The following is a 23,790-nucleotide window of genomic DNA, read 5'->3' on the forward strand; positions in this document are numbered from 1 at the left end:
AATTCCGAATATTGCTGTACAAGGTGGATGAAAAAGCAAAAAGAAACACTCAAGTTGAAATAGGAGAGCAAATTTTTTGATTTTTGTTATTTAAAATGATTATATAAAAAATATAAAAAAAACTAAGGGAGCTTGCTCCGAGTTGAACCTGACCCGTTTTGATCGGATGACCTTGTGGACTGGAATCACACGCGCTACCACTGCGCCACAGGTCCAATTAGAACAGAGATAGAGACCCTTCACTTCATATTCGAAAAAGGAAAATACAGAATTTTATTAAAAAGAAAGGAGCGTGCTCCGAATTGAACCTGACCCGTTTTGATCGGATGACCTTGTGGACTGGAATCACACGCGCTACCACTGCGCCACAGGTCCAATTAGATACCAATTTTCTAGCTTCTAGCTTCCTTCTCCATTGGTGCATAGTTAGCTACATGTTTTCACCAAGTGTCGTGTTTTTACCAGGTATCGTACTCATAGGGTCACCCCTATTACACTACCATGATAATCTAAGATGAGAGGAAGTAGAATGCTGACCTCCAAATGCCAACCTCAATAATGGAAGCAATGAATAAATCAATTGATCACGATCGTGCGCTAAAAGTTCTGCCTTGAAAGTATTGTTCTCCAGGAACAATAGGGCGCTTCCCGGCTCTGATTGGTCGAGGGCATTTTTGTGCCTTGAGTAAGTTCAAGGAATCACCAACTCTCGAACACTGACACTTGCAATAAGAAAGAAGAGTGAGCGCAGAACAAAGATTTAATTTGATCTGACTACCAGCTACTCCACTCCCTAAGCCAACCACAACGGACTGAATACAGCCCACTGCTCCGTCCTCTTGATATTGTTCTTCGCACGAGTTGCATGTTGCCTCCGCAAGCAAGCTCAGAACCAAGGTTTTGATATTCTGTGGCGTTCTTCAGACAAAGAAAGCCTAACTTGGCCCCCAAGGCCTCGACGATCACGAACCTCCATCTCACCCCCGAGCACCAACTCTCTTTGTATCTATCCACCTGGCAACGCCACTCCATTGAAGTACCTGCATGAATGGGCTTACTTTATACTTTTCGAAGAGGGCTCAATCACTATAGCGTCCACATTGATAGCACTCATACCCAGACAGAACAATATCAAGCTTGGTCCGCGTGGCGCCCACAATATGAGAGTACCCCATTGTACCACACTTCCTAGCCTTCAAAAATCTTTGAGAGCTTCGCCATGCCGTCGCCGGATGAGGTATCTGAATGTACACTGACTTTCCATTCGAAATGATTGTTGTGTCTCAGCAGATTCGCTCCTCTATCACTTCCAGTCTATCCAGACCTGTCTGCTCGAGCATAAATAGCCCTCATCGCACCCCCCTTCAATTCGTTTTCTCTCCATCCGCAATCAATTCAATCTTACAATCCTCTACTAAACGATCTTTCGCTTTTCAAGCAAAAACCAATCTATCGAAATGTCTGCTCCTCAGATCCAGAACGGTGCCGTTGTCAAGGGTATGTCGAAATGGCTAAACACATTCTTCCTCGTCTCATCCACTCTCATACTAATATCTTCTTCTCCAGCTGCTCCCGGCGGTGGCTGCGTTATCATGTAAATTCCTTACATGACCGCATCCCACAGCAACCAGTTCCCTTCTTTTCCACCATCACGCTGATCGCTTGACCTGCCTCGTTGGTCGACATTGAAGAAAAGACAACTACTTTCCGATCTTGCGCCGCCGACAGATGAGAATTTTATCAACCTTACAACATTAAAAAAACCTTCTCGAAACATGACCAACGACTACACTTTGATTTTGATTTACATGGGGGGCGCTCACTAGACTTGGGAGGGGGGGATGGTTTGTCTGTGAACTTCTTCTTGGAGCTTACTTGACTTCCACTCTCTTCCTTTCGGTCGAATGAGTCGCGGTGTGGCATACATTTGTTACTTGTCTGTCCAGTTCATTCCTTCTGTGACGGGAACAAGTCAGGCTTCCCGTTGCTATTTCTTTTCGCCTTTCTGTCTTCACAGTCTTCCTCCGCGGTTTCTTTCGACACCACGATGAAGACAACGAACTACATGGGCGAAGAGTTATCATCAACGGCTTGATTCTGTTTCCATCAACGTTTTCATGGAACAGGCCGGGTGACAGGTTTCTATAATATGGCGGTGGTGCTCCAGTTTTTTTCCTTTTCAGCTGCACTTCGAGGAACACAAAACACGAAAAAAAAAGCAAGGGTTGATAAAGATCTTTCTTGACGCAGTGGCGGATTGGCTCTTTTCTCTCTCATTTCGCTGGCTGGTGGATGGGTTGGGACTGGCTCGGGACACGAATTACTTGCTCTTTTAGTTGGTCATGGTAGTTGTTAGGAATGGAGTATTTCACCTCCGATCTTTTTCTTCTCTATTCTGAGTAGCTTGGCCATCTTTATGGTACTTCTATATGTATACAATTGTCCATAAAAATATATCTTTATTATCTGCAAGAACGAGATCTGCTGACATATTCCGATCTGGATCGTGTGCATTGAATAGCTACGACGATATGCAGGATTATGTACGAGAGATGCATGTAACACGGACTACAGATCTTAAATCGCTTCATCATGTCTAGCCAGAAGATGTACATATCTCTCACGCCTTGTGGATATGTACGTACTCAAAACACCATCTCCTTCTTGGCCTTCTCAACCTTACCCAAATCCTCCTCGGAAAACTCCGGCAGCTCCGTCTCATCCGTGTCAAATGCATCGCCCGCCGTTTCCTCGATCTGGTCCAGAGTCAAGGAAATCATCCCGCAGCGGGTCATACCGATACCGCACATGTCTCCGCCCACAGCAGCCTCAATGAGACCCTCGCCCCCATTCCTGGTGAGATCAGCGTCAAAGGCACTGAATAACTGGCGCAGAGGCTTTAGGGCGTGCTCGCGGAAGTATTTATAGGACTTCTCGAGTTGAAGACGGTCCCGGAGCGGCTGCGATGAGAGAAGCAGGTAGTACAGACTCAGCGCAGAGTGCAAAGGCGGACCCTGCGTCTGCGTCAGACGCGTCCAGCAGGCAACGAGATCGGATGCGGAACTGGTGGCGGGGACGAGATTGCAAAGCAATGGTAGAATAATCATGAATAAGAGCGGGTCGAGGAAGATGTTGGCGGTAAGGGCATCGGTACTCAGAATCTCTTGCTTGAGCCAGCCGATAGCACTATCCCGGGCGGCGTGCAGGCGGTCGTCTTCGAGGATGGTGCGGATAAGCTTGAACCTAGTGGACTGCGAGGGATGGCTGTGTACGATGGAAGCTGGGATTTGACGGACGATGTCATGAGTTTGGCGGGCAGTGCATGCAGTCAATGTAAGAATGAAGTCTTTGAACTCTGCTTCAGTGGACGATTCCACGATGGGCTGCTGCGTGGTATACACGGTAAGAGCTAGCAATGAGTCCAAAAGTGCATGGGGTTGTCCAAACGCTACTTCGTCGAGAGTTTCGTGGCCTCCGACAAAATAGCCAAAAACCTTAGCCAGATCTGGAAAAATAGATAGCTGGGGCATTGGATGTCCCGATGCATAAAGTGTTGCGCCTGCCGCACGGGCTGCCAGCAGCAAAAGCGAGCCATGGCGCTCGAGTGGGATGCTGTCGGGGGATGCGGGAGGCTCGTCAAAGTCCAGAGGAGGCCGATGGTCCGTTGGTGCTTGGGAAATGATGGACAACAGCTGGTCATTGGTTATCTCCACGTCTCGCGACAGCGCCTTGGCGAAATTTGTCAGTATTACTTCTTTCAGATGGCAAGTTCAATGGCATACGACAATCTTTCCCATAATCATGTCTCGTTCCTTGAGCGGTTTGGTGGTCGCGAATGCGTCGGTCAGCGACTGTTCGGGCAATCGCAAATCCGAATGCAAACGCTCCTGCATGCGAGTGGTCCACGCCATCCCGGGGTCCAATGGACCGGATAGGTTCAACATATAGGACTTGAGGAGCTCGAGGAGTCCAAACTGAACAAATTTTTGGACGAGGAGTGTCTCGTTGTCGGCCGCGGGGGACGGGGACGGGGACGGCGCCTCGGCCTCTGGATCTGGAGCCGACCTCTGCAAGACTCGCAAGACACTAGAATCGCTAGCGACCCGGGGAGGAGGAGCCGGCCGTTTGGTCGGGGTCAATTCCAATTCCCGGAGGAACTCGAGGAGGGCCATGGTGGTTTCGTTGCTCGGCATGGCCGTGTATGCTTCGAGGGCTGCTTGCAGGGATGTCGCGACGAACCGGCTGGGCGATTTGGTTTGGATCCGGGAATGTAAGACAGAAAGCATGGCCAGGAGACAGTTGAACTGGAGCGTATGCAGGGGCAGCGGCTTCTCGGCGTCACTCAAGTCATCTTCGTCGTCCTCCTGGTGAAGCTGCATCAGTGATTCGGACACACGCAGGATCACCTCGCGCGGGTTGCCCAGGCGTGCGACATCGTGCAGGCATTCCGTGGATGCCGGCAACATGGGCAGGAGCAGCTTGACCAAGTCCCAGCCGATGTTGGTGGTAAGCTTCTCATCTTGCAGCAGGGTGTGGAGTAATGGCAGACGCTGAGGGGTTAACTGGTACTCGAGGAGGGTGCAGTAGGTGAGGTAGTCGGTATTGGGTGGCAAGGCCTGGACCAGCGGGTCGTCGGACTGCATGGTGGTTGATGGTGAGGACACGACAGAATGGCGGGGCGAAGTTGAGATTAGGAACATTGGTGATGTCATGCGGGAGGGTCTGTTCGCCTGATCTAGAATTCGGTGTTTGTTGATTTTCAGGTACGCTATATAATTATTGGCGTGGATCTACCCTACCCATAATTCTATTTTGATGGTATACTCTTGACGATGACCATTCGCGACAGTGCACGTTCTGCGGTGCATGCCTTGAGTGGCATGGTATGTGATGTCGGTGCGAACTGCTGGTCAACAACAAGAGAATCATCCTGCCCAAGCCATAGTCAATGCGAGTAAATACTCTACACAGTGCATATGCTGCCGTTGACCAATCTGGCTGGCGGGTGAATAAATCCAAGTGCCAACCCATGTCTCCTTCTCGCTTTCCTACCTTGGGTCTCGCTCAATCAATTTCTCTGTCTTCACCCCCGTGCGGTTCCGCCTACATCCGGCCAGCAGCTTCAGGGGAGAGATTTCCTGGTCCCTAGAAACTCGCTCTACATCTTGGCAGTTTTTCCCTCCTGACACTCCCTGTCCGACCTGTCTCTCCTTTCCCAGCATCATTGCAGGCTTCGATCGGCAGGATCGTTTGACAATCCTCATAGATCTGTGCGACCAAGATGCAGTCCGACTATACTCTGTCCCCCTCGACGCACATCCCACCCCGCCCGGCTGTTGACGAGCTCCTGACTAAGTCTTCCTCCACTATAAAACCCAGCACCTCATCTCATATCCTCAAAATCCAACACCGTGGTCCCATCCGACGCGCCATCGACCGTGTGCGCTTGGAGTACTACCGCTACGAGGTCACTTTCGGGCTCTATGTGATGACACCGGGCGAGAAGCTCGTGACCAATACTTTCGTCATCGTGATTCTGACACTCCTGCTGTGGGCACTACTTCTATACTTCCCGCCACTACTCTATCAAAAGCTTGGCCGCCTCGTGTGGCTGCTGACGGGCCACAGCGGCGAGGAAGTAAGCGCCGTCTTGGACATTTTCAGCAAGTACAGCAACCCGTTAATTCCAACGTCTATGACCGAGAACGCCATGGCCGTGTGAGAGTCTCGAAGAGTCGACCGACCCTGCGTGCCTCACGGTATAGATACGAGGTCGAGATGCGACAGACTTCCAACCGGACGGTCTTTTCGCACAAGCATCCTCACATCCAGCACAACATCCGAAAAACGCTGATTGCTTGGGTCTTTTTGTTTTCTTCTTCTCCTTCCTCTTCTTCTTGGCGTTTGGGAGGAGATCATACCACATTCGTTCGACCGCTACACAATCTCGCCACTTAAACCTAATAACGTGTACCAGATGGGGCCCTCAATGACCCGACGGTCTACGACCAAAAATGAGCACCGCGTGGAAGACAGGGCCCCATTTTGTGTTTCTTCTGATTCTGTTTGCTCCGGCCTGGACGGCCTTGCCTCGGGCTCGTGTACGGATAGATGGCCGATCACATTGCTACTAATTATATTACTAATATCGAATCAAGCCACAGTCGTGTTTGGTTTGTAAAGTTGGTATCTGATTGTTTGGCAAGTAGAATAGGCCTTATAGCCAGCGATTGACCTGTCACTAACTAATGTCCACCATGACTAGGGGCCAAACGCATTACATATAATCAAACTGACTGGCTCAGTTTATTCCCAGTAGCGCCTGGATTAGAGGGTATCCTCCATTTTGGCATTACAAGCTGCAATTGATAGCTAAGCATTGTCTACATGGGTCACCAGCTCTCTCGCTCTCAAGAAGAACGCAGTCCTCGTGGCGGGAGTTTGTATAGTAAAAGTGCCTCACTAGCTTGATCTACCTCACTGAACCACAAATCTGTCTATCAACAGGATATCAATAATTAGTATTCATGGGGCTAGCTTATATACAAGAGTCAAAAGTTATGCAAAAATCTACAAGCTGGGCTTTATGCTCTCCGATCACTTGAACATGCAAAGCACTCTCGCGAGGCTGCACGGCAGGGACCCAACGACAACTGGAATCCTCTTATGCGTTTACAAATAGATCTTATGACGTGGGTACATGAATTAAACTCCATGGTCCTCCCGTCGGGCACACAGAATGACATCAACACGTCACCATGGCCCCCCAGCAGGTGGATCGAGGCCTTGTGATGTAGCTTAGTCTTCAGTGTATGTACAACAATAGCCCCTGGCCTGGGTGGAGATTATTCAAATAGGAGTGCAAGACTGACAAAACCAGTTGCTCAAGGCTCAAAGCCCAACTTTCTGAGGACATGATATCAGACAGTTGAAGATGTTCAGGGTACCCCGGAATCGATGATGGCGTCAAAAATGGTCATGTTCTATTTCAGGTACGAGTTTTGCCACTTAGGCCGGCTGACTTCGGATCTCGATAACATGTTACTGTGGCCAGGACTACGCCCGGCTGCCATCATGAAACAAGTCTCCACAAAAACATTCTGTGGGGAAATGAACTTTCTTCATTGAGAAAAGGACGATCTCAAAGGAAGGCTGTGGAATCCTTCTGCGTATGTCAGGTCCTGATGTGGTGGATCATTATTGTATTAGTTGGTTCGACCAGGCAGATTACTCCGTAGTGGAACAAGAATCCTTTATGACCGTACTCTGGCCCCAGCGTTGCAAGCAGCAAAGGAAGTCTTCAGCCTTGGGACTAGCCCTAACCGGGAACGCCTAACAACAGGAACCATGCGGTGGGGCAAGCTGCCCCGGACAATCCATCATCTGGAAGCACCCTGAATATCATGATCACATATGCTTATCTGTGCCACTAAGGCCGCCAAGGACGTCGCCTCCTATGCCGTGCCTGTCCATCTGGGTTGGGGGCCATTTGTCATCATCCTTACTCGTTGCGTCTTCTTCATATCGGCAATTGTATACCTCCACATCGAGAAAATTAGTATAGTCTTCTCATGACTTGTTGTCGTGTCCCTGAAAAAAAAAAGTTACTCTGGTAGACATCGTACGCACTTTGATGGCGACCTAGCACAAAGCAACACGGATCGAAGGAACAGTCGATGAGGGCCGTGGCGAGGATCGGCGTAACAGAACAATGCAGATCTTGGGTCGAATTCGACTGGGAAGCCTGAAGTGTACGCTGCGTAGAACATTCTCCCATGTCGACTGATTCATGCAACTGGCTGCCATGTCTATAAAAAAAGATGCCCCGTCTGTACTAGCCAGGTCTTCTTTCTATCATCAATCCATCATTATCTTCTGTGTTCAATTACCTCTGGCAGGCTTGAACACTATCCAAATCATTTCAAACTTCTTGTTTTCTTGGAGTGTTTCCAACCCATTTTACATACCACCACAATGAAGTACGCCGTCATCGCTGCCATGGGCATCGCAGGCACCGCCATCGCCGCACCCGTCCAGCCACAAGGCGAGCCGGGCCCAGGTAACGGTCAGGGCGGTGATCAAGGGCATGGAAATCCCGATCCCACCAGCACCAGTACCACTACGCCCGCCTGGGAGACTACTCCGCCTCCATGGGAATCCCAAACCGCCACCGTTAGCTGGCCCACTTCTGTCACTATCCCAAGGGGTGTACCCACTCCTTCTGGATGGCCGACTGGATGGCCAACTGGATGGCCTGGAAGCCCGTCTGGATGGCCTGGAAGCCCGACTGGATGGCCTACCCCATCTGTCTCTACCACACCAACGGCGACTCCGAGCCTTCCAATCTGTCCTCCTGCATTGAACCGACTCCCGAATGCGGATCAGCCGCCCATCGAGTGCATCAATATGCCGCCGGGGACCAACCCGGGTGGACCCCTTGAGCCGGTAGATAGAAACACAGGCCCGAAGCGCCGCTCTATCTTTGACTGGTTCAAGGGCAACAACAACGAGGAGGACAAGGAGGACAAGGAGAATAACAAGGACAACAAGGACAACTAAGAATCCCCTGGAATCGGGACATGAAGCTTATGTTTTTTTTTTAATTTATTTCTTTTGTGTATTTTCCGTTTTTCGGCGCTGGCGGCTAGATCTTCATAGTCGTGGCATACCAATAGATTGAGTGCAAGTGGAGAGTGAACGAGTACGTAGTGAGTGTGCTGTAGTTGACATGCGCGGCTGAGTTCCCAAAAATAGCGAGTAATGTGACTGCCTGAACTCGATCTTTTCTTTCCATCTTGAATCACTCACTCTGTCGGTTCTCTGTCTCATTCGCCCTCGTGCTTTCTTTTTAGGGTCTTTTCCATCGCTCCGGCACGTTCTCTCGTTCCCCTGCCGAGCGCGCATCCTCTCTTTCCTCGTGCTCCCGAATTGACACCTCCGCACTTAACCCCCTACGTCACGTTTTGAGGGCGCCAACAGCCCTCCTTTGTGGCCCGTGATGGCTGCCAACGAGTATTATCACCGAAATCCCCCCCAGCCACCCAGTTACGACCATGTTCCTGACACGATGGACCGACCACTACCGCCAGTCCCCGGGTACGGCTTCGCGGGCCCCAACACATACAGAGATGACGACCCGGCGGTCCCCTACCACTCGCGATACAGCCAACAATCACTCGCTTCGGACGGTGGAGGATACGAAAACTCCGGTCGCATGGCGGACGGCGACCAGTACGCCGAGAATATACCCCTCAAATCCGCGACACAAAACGCCCACAACATGAACCCGGAGTGGATGGAGCGACCGCCATCACCAGGAGGATTCTACGATAATGATCGTCAAAATAGCCGACGAAAACGAGGGGGGTTCTTCAGCAAGAAGCCCGCGTGGGTGACGTGGATCTTGACAGCAGCGCAGATTATTGTGTTTATCGTCGAGCTAGTGAAAAGTGGTGAGTTTGGGAGACATTTGGGGAGGAGTCTCAAGAGCTGACAGTTGGTCTAGCGCAACTGACCGGGTCTCCCATCGAAACACATCCCGCCTTCAATCCTATGATCGGCCCTTCGCCCTATGTCCAGATCTGGATGGGATCACGCTATGTCCCCTGCATGAAGAATATGAACACCGTCCAAAATAACGTCAACCAGACCCTCTGGGCGTGCCCCAACACCACCCAAGCCATCGCTGAGTGCTCGCTCCAGGAGATCTGTGGGTTCAGCGGCTCCGTTCCGAATCCTCACCCCGGGGGGAGCCTCTCCCAGCAGCCGGCGCCAAATCAGTGGTTCCGCTTTATCGTGCCGATCTTTTTGCATGGTGGGTTCATTCACATTGGTTTCAACCTGCTGGTCCAGTTGACCATGGGTGCCGACATGGAGCGGATGATTGGCATCTGGCGCTATACCCTGACCTATTTTGCCAGCGGAATCTTTGGTTTCGCGCTCGGCGGAAACTACTCTGGATACCTCGAGTCGGCCGACGGCTGCTCGGGTTGTCTGTTTGGTATTCTGGCGCTCTACTTATTGGATCTGCTATACGACTGGCCCAACCGTGACTCTCGTTGGATAGAGTTGCTCATCATGGTTCTGGGCGTCGGAGTCTCGTTTGTGTTGGGTCTGTTGCCTGCACTGGATAATTTCTCGCATATTGGAGGGTTCATCATGGGCCTGGCCATCGGCTTGAGTATCATGCGATCTCCCAACAATATCCGAGAACGAATCGGCCTAGCGCGTGAGCCGTATGTCGCGATGAGCGGCGGAGCTGGCCAGGCCGCGCCCGATGACAGCAAATCATCGCGGTCCAAGGTTATGGACTTCCTCAAAGGCCGAGGGGGAGTGGTCTCGTCGGGTGGCGGCTCCGAGTCCACCTCGAAAAACCCAATGAACTTCTTCAAGGGGCGCAAACCGCTCTGGTGGTTGTGGTGGTTTGTCCGCGCAGGCAGTCTGGTTGCGGTGCTGGTCGGGTTTGTTTTGCTCATCACCAATTTCTACAATACCTACGAGTCCAACTGTACATGGTGCTACCGTCTGAGTTGCCTGGTAAGTCGGCCATTTGTGTTTCTTGGGGAATCTCTGCTAACAATAAACCATAGCCGGTCAACGGTTGGTGCGACCAGCAGAAGGTAGCATCAGTGCCGCCTTAGAGAGAATCCTGCCTCCAATGTCGACGTTAATTGTGGTGGTGGTGTAAATATAGAAAGAAGCATTGCGTGTACAAACACAAAACAAGTGTGGCTGGGCAGTGGCGCAGTTGTTCCGTCTCCGTAACTCCGGACTCACCTGATCCGTCAGCCTTCACTTTGTACCTTCCAACCCTTCCGTTCCTTTCATCTCTGTAGTCGCCAGGCTCCGCTGGTGATGTACTTTCCACAACTCCCGATGCCCACGGTCTTTCTCTCGCTTGCGCCCTAAGTCATGGCCACCTTGGCCTCGTCTCCCCCATCCTCCCCCTCGTGGTCGAAACGGCGCCCACGAGCCTGGGCCCTCAAATGCGAGCGATGCTGCTGTGCCGCGGTGACCTGCTTCCCACTAGCCTTTGTCTACGGTGTCACAACATGGGCTGTCTACGTCGAAGCCAGTATCGGGCTCAAGCCGCAAAAGAGCGTCTGGATAGGTAATGATCATGTCACATCCTTCGTTCCCGGCCATCTTGCTGACTGTAGATGCGGATGAGCAGGCATCCCTAGCACGCTTGTCGGACTCATTCTCTACGCCCTCCTCAATGCCTCCTACACAGTCGCCGTCTTCACCGACCCGGGCTCCCCGTTGACCACTCGCGGCAACGACCGCCACCAATATAGCGCGCTGCCCATCACCGAGCAGCCCGAGTTTACTTCGTACACTGTCAGCTCGACAGGCGGATCGCGGTATTGCAAGAAGTGCCAGTGTCCCAAACCGGACCGCGCCCACCACTGCTCCACGTGCAAACGATGCGTCCTGAAGATGGATCACCACTGCCCCTGGCTGGCTACCTGCGTGGGGCTCTATAATTATAAAGCGTTTCTGCTGTTCTTGATATACACCTCTGTTTTCTGCTGCGTCTGTTGCGCGGTGGCGTGCGTGTGGGTATGGGACGAGATGCTCAGCGACACCACGTACATGGACACCATCCTGCCGGTGAATGTCGTCCTCCTGGGCATTCTGGGCGGGATTATCGGGCTGGTGCTGTCGGGCTTCACGGCGTGGCATATCAGTTTGGCCGTGCGCGGCACTACCACCATCGAATCCTTAGAGAAGACCCGGTATGTATCGCCACTGCGGAGGGCGCTGGACCGCCACCGTTCTGAGCATGGAATCCTCCACTCCGAAGAGACCCTGAGCCACCGGCTTCAGGAATATGGGAACCAGATCATCGATGCGCACGCAAATGCAATCCCGGGCGTCACCCGCGCCGAGGAGGGCGAAGAGCGAATGTCTCCAACACCACAGCGATACCCGGGTTACCCGCAAGGCGTCTCGGGCACTGAAAACCTCACCCCCGCACAACAAGCGCTGTCACGGTCCTACGCCGATATGGAACGCCAGCGCGAGCATGAGAGATATCAGGAGTATCTCGCGGAGCAAGATAGCGAGAAGATGCCGCGCGCATTCGACCTCGGCTGGCGCCGTAATCTCATCCATCTATTCGGCGACCGCCCTCTCCTGTGGCCGTTACCCATCTGCACAACTATCGGCGATGGCTGGCGCTGGGACCCGAGTCCGCGCTTCCTGGAGGCCCGCGAGCGGCTCCGAATCCGACGCGACCAGGACGCCATGGACGAGCAGCAGTACCACCAGGATCTGTACCAGCGCAATATGGATAACGGCCGCAGCTGGGCCGGCGGGGCGGGTGGCGGCGCCGGCGCCGCGCAACCGGTCCGGACGCCTAATAATCGCGGTTTGCGGCCTGACACGCCTGATGACCGTCCACAGACGAGTGTCTCGCTGCAAACTCTCGCGCCGATGTCTCCGCGTCCGCGGCCGGGGGATAGCGATTTTGAGGATGATCTCGAAGCGAATGGGTTATTGGATGGGAACCGTCGTGGCCAAGAGCAATCGGACGAATGGCGCGATTGGGATTGATGAAGTGTGCATGTACGGTGTCATTTTCCTTTGCATTGTACTCGAGGCGTTAAACTGGCTAGGATATTGTATAGAAGAATCATCCGTGTACGAATTGAATGTGTTTATATTCTAAAGAGTCCAAGTCCGTCAATAATGTAGTTGAGTATGGCCACCTGTTATCAGATCAGGCAGTGCTCCACCTCCCGCCACCTTTCCACTTCTCCAAACTTCTTCCACGCTCCAACTCCAACTCTCACTCCTCAACTACTACACCTCTCCCCCCACCCAACCCCCAAAAATTAACACTCTCTCTAATAAATAAATAAATAACCATGACCTCCCCCTCAACCAAACGCCTCCTCAAAGAATCAACAGACCTCCACAAACACCCGAGCCCCTACTTCACCGCGCATCCAACCTCGGAATCCAACCTGCACGACTGGCACTTCACGCTCGCAGGCCCGCCCTCACCATCTCCCTACGCCTCAGGGCTATACCACGGCCGAATCACCTTCCCGGCCGCATACCCCCTACGCCCGCCCTCCTTCCGCTTCCTCACGCCATCAGGCCGCTTCGAAGTCAACCGCGAGATCTGTCTGTCGATCTCGGGCCACCACGAGGAGACATGGCAGCCTGCTTGGGGGGTGCGCACGGCGCTGTTGGCCATCCGGTCGGAGATTTTCTCTTCGGAGGCGAAGGGCCAGGTTGGCGGTATGGAGGGGACGGAGGCGTTGAGGAGGGATTATGCGCGCCTGTCGAGGGGGTGGTGTTGTAGGGAGTGTGGTCAGGATAACCTTGGGAAGATGAGGGAGTGGTGGGCTATTTGTAGGGAGAAGGGGGTTGAGGTTGAGGGGGTGGATGATGGGTTGGGGGAGAGTGGGAAGGAGGATAAGGCTGGTGGTGATGGTGCTGAGAGGAAGCAGGAGGAGGAATCCACGCAGACCTTGGACACGACGCCAGAGGAAAGACAGACACAACAGCAACAACAACAACAACCACAGCCACCACAACCACAACCATTACCACCTCGCTCCTCGTCCCGGGCGGCGCCGGTTTCTTCATCTCCTGCTCCGGCCAGTGCTGCTCCCGCTCAACACGGGCTTGCTCCTCGCCCACAAGCACAAGCACAAGCACAAGCTGCATCAACCGCAGCAAACAACGGCGTCTGGCTGGACCGCGCCATTATCGGGGTTGTGGTCATGCTGGTCATTCTCATCTTCCGCCGGTTCGTAGACGTGGAGGACTTATGATTTCATTTTATTATTGTCGGGTATATGAACTATAACGTGGCGTTTGGGGATGAGGTGGTGGCGTCTTTTTTCTTTCTTTCTAGGGATATACACAGCGCAGCATCAGTATACAAGATACCGTCACAGCGGACAATTCATGATAGTTGTTGATCATTTTATTTTTAAACAGTACATTGATTCGTCTCGTTTCTCATCTAGCATACAAGTATATTCGTCTTGATATTGATAGAGGAGCACACAGCAAACCTCAGGGCAAACACATCCACCACCATTCCTTTACCGTCCAGGTAGCCTGCTCGTCCATTCCATGCCGACTCACCGCGCCGACCTGCTCCAACCATTCCAACAGCAACGACGTCTCCCACACGCCCATTGCAGGCTTGATCATATTCGCAATACTAGCAGCATTGATCCCCGGCCGGATAGCCACGCACCCCACGACGGCGCCCGCCACCTTCTCCCAGAGACGCTGCACGAACTGTCCGTTGATATCAAGCCAGAGTGGGATCTTGGGCGGCAATGCCGGGTCTGCGGATGGCTGGTGGGAAGGGGCAGGAATGGAAGTGGCGAGCTTGTCGATGGGATTGCCGTACACATACGTCTCAAGTGGGCGCACTTCGATATCGAAGCGTAGTCGCATCTTGTCCATCTGCCGCGTAAGGTACCCGCCGTCTGTAAGACCGAACTTGTCGCGCGGAGGGTCGCGCGGACGCAGGGAGATACGGCCGCTGGTGGCGAGATTGATGAGGGCCAGGATATCGCCGTCGTCGGCTCCATACTGCACATCTGCATGGCCGGTGGATTGGAGCTGGGGGTCGAGGATAGAGGTCTTGAAATAAGCTGCACGGTGCAGTTGCATGCTGTCAATGCCGCGTTTCCGACTCAGCGTGTGCAGGAAATGGTCTGTGATATCGTAGTTGCGGCCGGGAATGACTCGGCCACGATTGGAATGGCCGATCACGCGCTCGGTCAGCAGAGATTGCACTGCACTGTTGAGCAGAGGCTCGCCGAAGCGCGATAGGATCTTTTCGGCCTCGGCTCCGTTGTAGCCCTCCTCGGGGGTAACGACGTTGGCACGAACCCACGTCTTGGCGACTTCAAGACGCTCCAACTCAGCCTTCCGGCGATCGGTGGGCTGGCGTTCACCCTCTGTGGGAAAGGCAAATGCGATTTGAGCCAGCATAGTGCGCTTGCGGTTGATGGTGATAGAGTGCATCGTCTGGAAAAAATCATCGGTTGCGGTCACAGGCTCTTCGCGCAGCTCGAAGATGCTGTCGAATTGCTGGCGGGTGGCAGGCAGATCTGGGATATTCTCAGATACCGGCACATCCAATTCCCTGTCAGCCCATTCAACAACGGCCGGCCAGTCGTAGTTGTCGATATCGTTGTAGTCAATCGGAGGCACACGGTTCTTGATGTATGCTGCAATGAATCGTTCTTGGAAATCCCGTTGCATCTTGGCAATCTGCAAGCGGTTCTTGGTGAGAACCATTCGAGCCCGGTCCTCGATAAACTTCGGGTCTTGTTCTGGGAAGCAGGCCGCGACGAGAACCCAATCGACCAGTTTGGCTTCCACTCCACCGGCCAGAATGCGAACGACCACAAGCGCAATCATGAGCTTCCGGGTTAGAACCTCGGGCAATGGACGTGCATGTCGCTGACGACGGTAAATCGGTCGCGGCACAGGAGTAGGAGCTTCAACGACGGCCGCAGGATCCGCCAGTCTCTCCAGTCGGCGATCTACCGAGGTCTGTTGCGGCTGCTGCTGCTGCTGCTTACGACGTGAAGTCTCTTTCCGCGTAGTCATCGGTGGCCTCGCTGGCAGCAAGGCCGAAGCAGGCTGGTCAACATCAAAGCGAATGTCACCGCGAATCGGGGCTGTTTGGAAAGCAGCATCGTGAACGGTCTGATCAATAGACCTGAAACCTCCGAGGTTGGCATCGAATACTCCCCCATGTTGCAGCTCCCACTTGAGGATCTTGTCGGCCGCCGTAAAAAAAGTCGTAGTATCTGCCGGACGAGCCAGCTGCGCCAACTCGTTGACGGACTCTTGCACATTAGCATGTGCCCTCTTTGGAATTTCCCTCGGCTTGCGCAAAGCTGCCGAGCCAGACCCTGTCGAGAAAGTTCCAGTAGTTGTATGGAAGGTCTGTCCTGGATTCATCAGCATGGCGTACGGCCTGAGAGTGGAAAGCATTTTGACAAAACGCCGCACGCCAGTAGAATCCCGGCGCGGGCGTCCGCGCTTTTTGCCTTCCGTAGGTCGAGATATTGATGTTTGAACAAATGTGAGATCTTGTGTCGACGAAGGGCGGTTGATCTTCATGAGTCGTTTGATCCCGGTTCCCTGTCTGGCGTCGTCGTAGGCACCTACATCGGCCTGGAGGCTCTTCAGCAGCTGTTTCTGCCGGCCTCGTTCCCTCCGCTTTTCTGCATACTCGACAGAGGCCGGCTTTTGCTGCAAATTCACCGTTATGCTAGACTCGACCGGTAGCGCCCATTTTTGCTGCTGGGGCGGCTGCCCGTAAGGTCGCGCAGCACCGCTCTTGGTAATATCAGAGGCAATTTCGATGTTGGGCGAAAAATGGATCCGTCGATCGTCGGACAAGATCATTTGCCGGAGTTCTTTCACCCAGGGGTCATCTGGCGATGTCTCGGGCTTCGTCACCATTGTCTTCGTCACCATCCTGCCTTTACCATTGCGACCACTGAACGTCAGTTGCCGGAGTCGACCGGCATCCACTAGATGTTTGATTGTAGATTGCACCGTTCTTAGGTCTGGTTTTTCTTTGTAGTTCAGTTTCGTCCACGCCGTCGCAAAAGGATACCACATTGCAGTACCCGTTGGATATGCGCCGCCAGCTTTTTCTACGATATCGATGATGATCTTCCTTCGAAGTACACCAACAGTACCTCCTCTCTCGACCGCAAGCGGAACCCTCGGTGTCTTTTCTGGCACAACTCTGCGAGTATCTCGGTCGACGGAAGGCGTGGGCGGTACGGACACAATATCACCATTTTCAGCGGCTTCCGCCTTGGGGAAAATCAAGTCATTGGTGAGACGACGAGCACGCGTATTTCCGGATGCCCTATTCAGAGGCACACTTCGCTGATTGGTCTTTTCTGGAGATGTGAGTCGGCGTCGTTTGGATGGTGTCTCTGGGGTTGTATCAACATCCAAAGGATGAACAGCAGAACCCTTATCCTGAGCTGGGACCGACACGGCCACATCTTCCGAGAGGCTGGTTTCGCAAGGTGCAGAAAGAGGTTCATCATTTCCGGCTTGTGACTTGTCGAGGCGACGTCTTTTTGGTGGCCGCCCCCTCCGTTTCACGACTGGCTCAGTCGCCGGTGACGCATTGGGAGATTCCGCACGAGCCCCAGAGCTCTGAGCTCGCTTGCCTTCTCTTGAGACCATTGGTGTGGTTTCCACGGCTTGGCGAGTGGTTCGAGACTCCGGTGTATTGACAGACGCTATTGCAGGAGTCCCACCATCCGCAATGATGAGTACCGGAGTTGTCTCCTTTTCTTGAGCCATTTCACCTCCATCAGAATCGTCTAGCTCCTTCATAAACCACGGAAATGAATTCAGCATTGGAGACTTGAAAACTGCAATCCGACTCTGTCTCGGTCGGCCTCGTGCCTTACCGGCTGGTCTTCTGCGACCATGTGGTGTAACATAGACTCCAGGTGTCGGTCGTTCCATGACTAGAGCGCTATATTCGGTCCATGTCTCGTCCATGCCAAGAGCTTCGAATCTTTCCCTTTTAGACAAGCCTCTCAAGCGCTCATGCTTCTTTGCCACCATTTTTGACAAGGTCGGGGTTTGCCGAACTGAGCCTTCCACCTGGTCTTGCCCAATTGCCTCATCCGAGTCAGAGGTAGCGGCTGGGGACTCTTGGGTCTTCAACTTAGGCCGGTTACGAGAGCCTTTGGGGCGTCCACCCGGGCGACGGACGCTTACGGGCACGGCTTGCTCGCCCCCAGCTGGGGCACGTTGGTGGCCATTGTGAAGGACTGCACTTTTGTTAGAAGCCGAACTAAAGTCAGAAAGCCGATTAACTTACTCCAGCTACCATCCGGAAGTCGAACTGCAGTAGGATCACTGCTAGATCGAAGATAGTCTGCTGGTTTTGCGGCTGCAATACACTGAAAGAGAGTAGCATTCCCTTTCTTCAAAAGTCCCTTGGGAGGCCCGGTTTGGGGGAACCCATAATGGTCAAGCTCGGGAACGGCGTCGACAGGCAGAACATGGGCCCGAAGCGTCTTGGCCTTCTTCGCAGGGTATTCCACGGCCTCCCATGATGCTTGTCCAGCCTCGACGAGGGCCCGGAAGTTAATGGAAGTGTAATGCACATAGAGTACAGTGGTATTGAGCATGGCCGTGTCCCGAACGATTGCGAGGTGTCGAAGATGCAGTGGTTGAGACAATTGCCAACAGTTAACGATTCGCTGCAACGCAGTCTCCAATGGCCTTCGGAAGAAGTTTCCAAACAAGGCTCGGATGATATCCTGGACGAAATAAGTGTCAGAAACCGGGCATTTGAGCTATTTTGGCAGAGTTTACCTGGTTGGGGATGCCTGCTGTTCCAGATTTGTCAACGATGTCCACGAGTTGGTTGTGCATGTTGCGATCTGGTGTCCAAGATGGTGCTGTCTTCTCCTCGGTATCCATCTCAACATCTTCGTCGGCGTCCACGCGATCCTCCTGGTCACCAGCGCTGTCCAGCATGTCATGCCTGTACTCGTAATACCGCTTCAAGTCCTCCGGTGTAGGGTCCCGCAGAAGCATGACACAAGGGTGCATTTTGTCGTACTGCGATTGGGCTTTCACCCGCTTCAGTACCCCGATACGCTCGAACTTGCGAATCGCGCGGGACAAAAGTCTCCATCGCCATTTATCTGTAAAGTTCAGTTCCGATTTGAGGTCGTTGCGAGCCATGATTCGAGAGGGCTGCTTCTGGAGAATCTCGAACAATCTGGTGGTAAACCCTTCGAAATCAATCACTTCTTCCTTGCCGCTACTCAGTTCAGTCGTTCGATCGATCTGGTGCACAAACTTGCGAAGCGTGCATATACTGGTTCGAGAAGATTTGACTTGAACAGCGCGCTTCTCGATATAGCCATTCTTCGCGAGCTTGTCTGTTCGCTTCGGCACGGAACGCTTGTCTTGACCGCTCAGCCTCACAAGTTCGGGCTGGGCGATACCCTGCGATTTATGCGAGGCGATGATGGACAACAGCACAAATTCCAAGGGAAACACCTTGGAATCATCGCGCTCGTGGCCAGTGATCGCGTACCAAGTTCGGTCCTCGGAGACAAATATGCGAACTGGATTGGACTTGGACCCGTCATCGACCGAACCTTCAGCAGCAGTGGAGGGATCAGTGCCAAGCTGCTCCACGTCGTCCAGACTCAGGTGATTCCATTCGTTGTCCTGGCCCACGGACACTTCTGGGTTTCGCGTCAACCAGGACCAAACCTTCGCTTGGAAGCGACGGTCGACAGTCTGCTTTCGCTGAGCTGCATCTTGAGCGAAATTGCCATAAAAAGTGTCGATGGCTTCAAGAACCACAGACAGCGTCGCGCCTGAAAGACGGTTAGCCGATCTGCTTGATCAAAGGACAACGATATTTCCACGATCGCGAGACACACGAAAGCGAACCAGATATCCTGTCGGGTAGCCGCAGGGGTGGTGGTGCTGGGCATGACCGGGTATATACATGCAGAGCAGCGGAGTGGGTCTGAGCATAACTAAGTATACGCACCTTGATCGCCACAGAGCGCGACTTCGTTCAGCAAGAAATCGATGAGATTCTGCAGACCGGGAGCCATGTCTAGGTCATGATTGGGTTTTGACAGGGAGATGATGGACTCAACAGGCGTTGGGGGAAGCGGCAAGAGGAAGGTTGGTCGAGGGATGGAATTTTAAAAAGCGAAAAGTGTGACTCGAACTCGCGCCGTTGCAGTTTGGGCAGGGATGGGTCATGTGATCCAAGGGATGGCGTGAAGATGGTGTGGATGCCTGAGGATCTAATTGTCGCCAAGCAACAATATATAATTGACTACTCCACGCAATTAGGTTTCCATCAGTTCTGATGGTTAACGACTACTTCCCTAACGACCATGTTTCACGTTTCAACCAGACCCAATCGGAAACACATTTCTACTGGGAATGGAGAGTTATGATCATATTCATACATAACTACATAGCTCACCACGGATGCGGCGGATGATCGGCTGGCTGGGATCGCCATCCGGCAACTTGGCACTTCCATGTCTCAGAGTCCTATTTTGGGGGTGTCGCCAGCCGCGTATGTGCGCGAGGGCTGAAAACAGCTGAGCGCGAGGGAGCCTTGCGGCCGTGCAGATAGTGTGTATCCGTAGAAACCAATAGTGAGCCACGAGAGAACTGTCTGCAAGGTGTGTACTTGTCGACAATGCAGAAACCAGGAGAGGACAAGACTCGACGAAGAAAAACAGTCGGTGACATCATGGCTTAGTCAGAAAAAGGTACCTCTGGGCCTTCCTCTTGTCTATGGGGGCGGATGTACTGCTCCGTCGTTTCCGGCTAGAATGGATCTTGTCTGCTGAGAGCGCGACTTTCTTCTCTTCTTCTTCGCTCCATCTCCCACCATGTGTTCGGCCCCCTTTGAATCGATCATCGAACACCCCTAGTGTTTGATTGTTCCCTGGATATTATCTCGTTTTCTCCGGTCGGCGCTGGCCCGCCACCATCGCCACGCTCATGGAAGAAGGAACCGCTGTGATGGAGGAAGGAGCCGCTGTGATTACGCCCTCGGAGCCTCCTCCGCTCCCCTACTCCCTACACACCCGCAAGAAGGCCATTGCCATCTTCTGGATTCTTTTTGTCGTTGATACCTTGGGTCAGCCGTTAGTGCTGTATTGGACGTTGTGGTACCTCACGGATCTGTCGCACAATTTGGGTATGTTGACTATCGCGGAGAAGATATCCGCTGTACAGATTTGCTGATGTGAAGGGTTGCCACAGTATTCTCTATTATCACCGCATGCTTGGGCGGAATTTCAGTCTTCGAGTACTTCTATCGCCTCTATAATCTCTTCCGCAAACACTCGCGCGCCCGGCCGCTGAACGCTCGCAAATCACGGGTACGATACAATCTGATGGCGAATTGCTGGTCGTATCGCTAATGCTGTCTCTAGCTGGACTTCTTCCACATCAACTTTACAATTGTCTGGCTGATCCTGGCGGTGGAACTCATTGTGTCGGTCAACCCCCTGAAGTTTTGTCTGATGCGTCCCAAACTAACACAACCACAGTGGAACGGTTCCTGCTGAGCCTTATGGTTAGATCTAGTCCCAGTCCTGTTTCTGTGGGCAATGCGCTAACATGAAAAATGCAACAGTACGCCTTGTCGCGATGGTCCTCCCGACGGTGATGTTCTACTTTGGCATCGTACACCTGTCCCTCGATATTCTCCGCATGTCTGGCTTCAAGGCACCCTTCCGAATCTCGTCTACGCCCAAAGGATCCACCATGCCAACCGCATTATACGCACTCATCGAAGACGTGGTGGCCGTGGACGGAGGCGGCGGCCAAATATACCGGTACGCGCTCCGGACGCGATACCTCTCAAGCCCCTATTTCCGACGGATGCTGTTCGAGATGAATTGTTTCTGGAGCGGAGGCTCAATCATCTGTGCCGCCGCCATCACTGCGGTTGTCTTTACCGTCTCGGAACCAGTTGCGTACACAGTAAGTTCACAGTGATTTCATCAAACGTCCGGGATCACGCTGACGTCACCTCTGCAGCTGGGCTGGAGCCTTCCGTTCGCTTGGGCCGGCCTCTGGACTTTAATTACGATCCCCTGGGTCCAGAGTGATCTGCGCAGAGAGAAAACGGCCTGGGCCGAGGGCCGCGTTCAGGGCGGGATTCTCTGGACGGATGACATTGCCGCGCCCACAGCCCGGACTCGCTTTGCTTCCGTCCAGGCTAATGTGCTGCCCTGGACGCGCGAGAAGCACAGCGCTCCGTCGACCCCATCTGCGGATGGCGCTGGCAGCACGGCAGCTAAGGGAAACCCTGAGACCGTTCCAGATGGCGTCCCTGATGGTGTCACTAATGTCGTCCATGATGGCATCCCCGATGGAACACCGTCCGACGCTCACTCCACCACTCACTGAGCGAGTTGTAATATGACATTATGATGCATCCTCAATTTTTGGACGGCCACAACAAAATGCACGTTTGGACAATGTTCTTGTTCCCTGCAGTTGAAAAGAGCCGGTTCCTACGTGCTGTATTTAGATACCCAGTTCATCTCTAGCAAACGATGAGATTGTACAATTTCTCCGCATGTGTAACATCTCCCTCGGAATATCTGTCATGTCGTGCCCGTGTCCCCCTGCCACAACCCGTCTTGCATGCCCGAGAGAGAGCATCGGTGCAACCTTACTAGATCACACCAGCTTCGTCGAAGCTTTGTGCTCGAGCTCCGACATGCTAGCATTGGTCAATGTCGCCTCTTGGCTGTCTGTTTGTGGGACTGTCTCGGAGTATACCCTCGACGTCGCATCATCCTACCTTAACACGAACAATCCAACCATCTATATAACCCAGTTCAGTAACACACTCATCAGAAATGAAGTATAAAGCTAGCCCCAAACACCCACGAAGCCGCAAACACAACCGACCATACCTAAGCTCTAACCCTAACCCAAGAACCCAGCACCAACCACCACCCACCAACCAACATGCTCCTCTCTCTCACCCTCCTCACTATTCTCTCAACAACAAACGCAGTCTCCATCCGCAACTACGACCACCGCCACTGCAGCGGCCGCTTCGAGAAATGCACCGACTTACGCGAGTTCCAATGCTGTGACCGCACCGCCAACACCACCGATAGCGTTCAGCGCCCCGATTACAGATCCAGCTCCTTCCGCCATCTCCCCGCCGCGGGACTGGGGCTTACTTGCGACGGCCGCGGCCGCGAGACTTGTGGGCGGGTCAATGATGCGACATGGGGGGATGATTCGTGCGCCGGACGAGGGGGTGATCTTGCGGGCTCGTTTTGGTTTTCGTGTCGAGGGTGTCCGTTCCCCGGTGGTGGTGATGGTGGTGATGGCGGTGATGGCGGTGGTGATGGAAGAAATGGAGATGATAATGATGATGACGATACTCAGGCAAGACAGGCGGCTGTGGGATTCGCGCAGGAACTACTCGACCAGAAGAAGCATTTGAGCTCTGTTATACCCGATGCCGTGGGCATTGAGGGGCATTTGCTTCCGGTTAATTATGGAACGCCGCGCGAGGTTACGGAGGAGGTTTATAGGGTCTTTGACAATCCCGCGCTTGGGTATAAGGATCTGCCGAAGGAGGTGCGTGGGTATGAGCTTGTGAATGTGAATGACAGTATGTAGTTGCATGTGGGAGATAGGTTGGGTAGGTGGGATTAGTTAGGGTTACGGGCACGGCCAGAAAAGTACTTAGCCACCATGTCATCTGGATGAAGGGATCTTGATATGGACTGGATCGAGTCAAGTCTGTATTTCTTCTCCTCTGCTCTCATTTCTATCAGTGTACTTTTAAAAGTAGATGACAAGAAGAAGGTGGGCAGCAATGCTTTCGTTGTGCATTGCATGGCCACAGAATCTGAAAAAGTGAACAGGACATGGGATAATTTGCGGACACAAGCGCGAAGAGAAAAAACCAGGTTATCAGAAGGAAAGTAGAAAGAAAGAAATAAAAACAAAAAGGCAGCCCATCGCTCCACCTCTATGGTTGAACAAGTAAGAATTCCTCTGACAACACACTCAGACAGACACACTCCCCACGCATACCCCCAGAAACAGAAACAGAAAGCATCAAATCAAATCAGATAAACGCCTATGTACGACCCATTGCATGTAGATGATATGGTGGAGGGGGTATCTGAGAGAAGACATAGGGGGTCTTGGTGAAAAATAGGATGGTGGTTTACATGGAGTGATATGATGTGGAGGGTTGGGTATTAG

The 23,790-nt window shown here is 52.9% G+C and overlaps 9 protein-coding genes and 2 non-coding genes across 11 annotated transcripts; 7 read left to right on the plus strand and 4 right to left on the minus strand.

Moving 5' to 3' along the window:
• Positions 1-143: 143 nt before the first annotated feature.
• On the minus strand, positions 144-215 carry PFLUO_LOCUS7548. Its single transcript has one exon. It is a non-coding gene; the product is annotated as a tRNA-Trp (tRNA).
• An 88-nt stretch (positions 216-303) lies between these two features.
• PFLUO_LOCUS7549 lies at positions 304-375 on the minus strand. The gene has a single exon. It is a non-coding gene; the product is annotated as a tRNA-Trp (tRNA).
• A 2,270-nt stretch (positions 376-2,645) lies between these two features.
• On the minus strand, positions 2,646-4,700 carry PFLUO_LOCUS7550 (YAP1-binding protein 1; the record flags this gene model as incomplete). The annotated part of the gene is made up of 2 exons (XM_073785204.1): positions 2,646-3,728; positions 3,783-4,700. 2 exons carry the CDS (start codon positions 4,698-4,700, stop codon positions 2,646-2,648), a joined length of 2,001 nt encoding a protein of 666 aa, XP_073641583.1.
• Positions 4,701-5,281: 581 nt separating this feature from the next.
• PFLUO_LOCUS7551 (uncharacterized protein) lies at positions 5,282-5,722 on the plus strand (the record flags this gene model as incomplete). Its single annotated transcript, XM_073785205.1, has 1 exon — positions 5,282-5,722. One exon carries the CDS (start codon positions 5,282-5,284, stop codon positions 5,720-5,722), a length of 441 nt encoding a protein of 146 aa, XP_073641584.1.
• Positions 5,723-7,974: 2,252 nt separating this feature from the next.
• On the plus strand, positions 7,975-8,559 carry PFLUO_LOCUS7552 (uncharacterized protein; the record flags this gene model as incomplete). The annotated part of the gene is made up of 1 exon (XM_073785206.1): positions 7,975-8,559. The coding sequence occupies one exon, from the start codon at positions 7,975-7,977 to the stop codon at positions 8,557-8,559; it is 585 nt and encodes a 194-aa protein (XP_073641585.1).
• A 508-nt stretch (positions 8,560-9,067) lies between these two features.
• Positions 9,068-10,640, plus strand: PFLUO_LOCUS7553 (uncharacterized protein; the record flags this gene model as incomplete). Its single annotated transcript, XM_073785207.1, has 3 exons — positions 9,068-9,452; positions 9,506-10,536; positions 10,590-10,640. The coding sequence occupies 3 exons, from the start codon at positions 9,068-9,070 to the stop codon at positions 10,638-10,640; spliced, it is 1,467 nt and encodes a 488-aa protein (XP_073641586.1).
• Positions 10,641-10,911: 271 nt separating this feature from the next.
• Positions 10,912-12,558, plus strand: PFLUO_LOCUS7554 (palmitoyltransferase for Vac8p; the record flags this gene model as incomplete). The annotated part of the gene is made up of 2 exons (XM_073785208.1): positions 10,912-11,110; positions 11,174-12,558. 2 exons carry the CDS (start codon positions 10,912-10,914, stop codon positions 12,556-12,558), a joined length of 1,584 nt encoding a protein of 527 aa, XP_073641587.1.
• Positions 12,559-12,872: 314 nt separating this feature from the next.
• PFLUO_LOCUS7555 (uncharacterized protein) lies at positions 12,873-13,790 on the plus strand (the record flags this gene model as incomplete). The annotated part of the gene is made up of 1 exon (XM_073785209.1): positions 12,873-13,790. One exon carries the CDS (start codon positions 12,873-12,875, stop codon positions 13,788-13,790), a length of 918 nt encoding a protein of 305 aa, XP_073641588.1.
• A 247-nt stretch (positions 13,791-14,037) lies between these two features.
• On the minus strand, positions 14,038-19,625 carry PFLUO_LOCUS7556 (uncharacterized protein; the record flags this gene model as incomplete). Its single annotated transcript, XM_073785211.1, has 4 exons — positions 14,038-17,807; positions 17,858-18,302; positions 18,358-19,379; positions 19,559-19,625. 4 exons carry the CDS (start codon positions 19,623-19,625, stop codon positions 14,038-14,040), a joined length of 5,304 nt encoding a protein of 1,767 aa, XP_073641589.1.
• A 913-nt stretch (positions 19,626-20,538) lies between these two features.
• PFLUO_LOCUS7557 (uncharacterized protein) lies at positions 20,539-21,957 on the plus strand (the record flags this gene model as incomplete). The annotated part of the gene is made up of 6 exons (XM_073785212.1): positions 20,539-20,737; positions 20,803-20,921; positions 20,976-21,037; positions 21,093-21,118; positions 21,179-21,528; positions 21,586-21,957. 6 exons carry the CDS (start codon positions 20,539-20,541, stop codon positions 21,955-21,957), a joined length of 1,128 nt encoding a protein of 375 aa, XP_073641590.1.
• A 570-nt stretch (positions 21,958-22,527) lies between these two features.
• Positions 22,528-23,196, plus strand: PFLUO_LOCUS7558 (uncharacterized protein; the record flags this gene model as incomplete). The annotated part of the gene is made up of 1 exon (XM_073785213.1): positions 22,528-23,196. The coding sequence occupies one exon, from the start codon at positions 22,528-22,530 to the stop codon at positions 23,194-23,196; it is 669 nt and encodes a 222-aa protein (XP_073641591.1).
• Positions 23,197-23,790: the final 594 nt, after the last annotated feature.

This window comes from Penicillium psychrofluorescens (assembly GCF_964197705.1).
Source record: "Penicillium psychrofluorescens genome assembly, chromosome: 5".
Taxonomy (NCBI): domain Eukaryota; kingdom Fungi; phylum Ascomycota; class Eurotiomycetes; order Eurotiales; family Aspergillaceae; genus Penicillium; species Penicillium psychrofluorescens.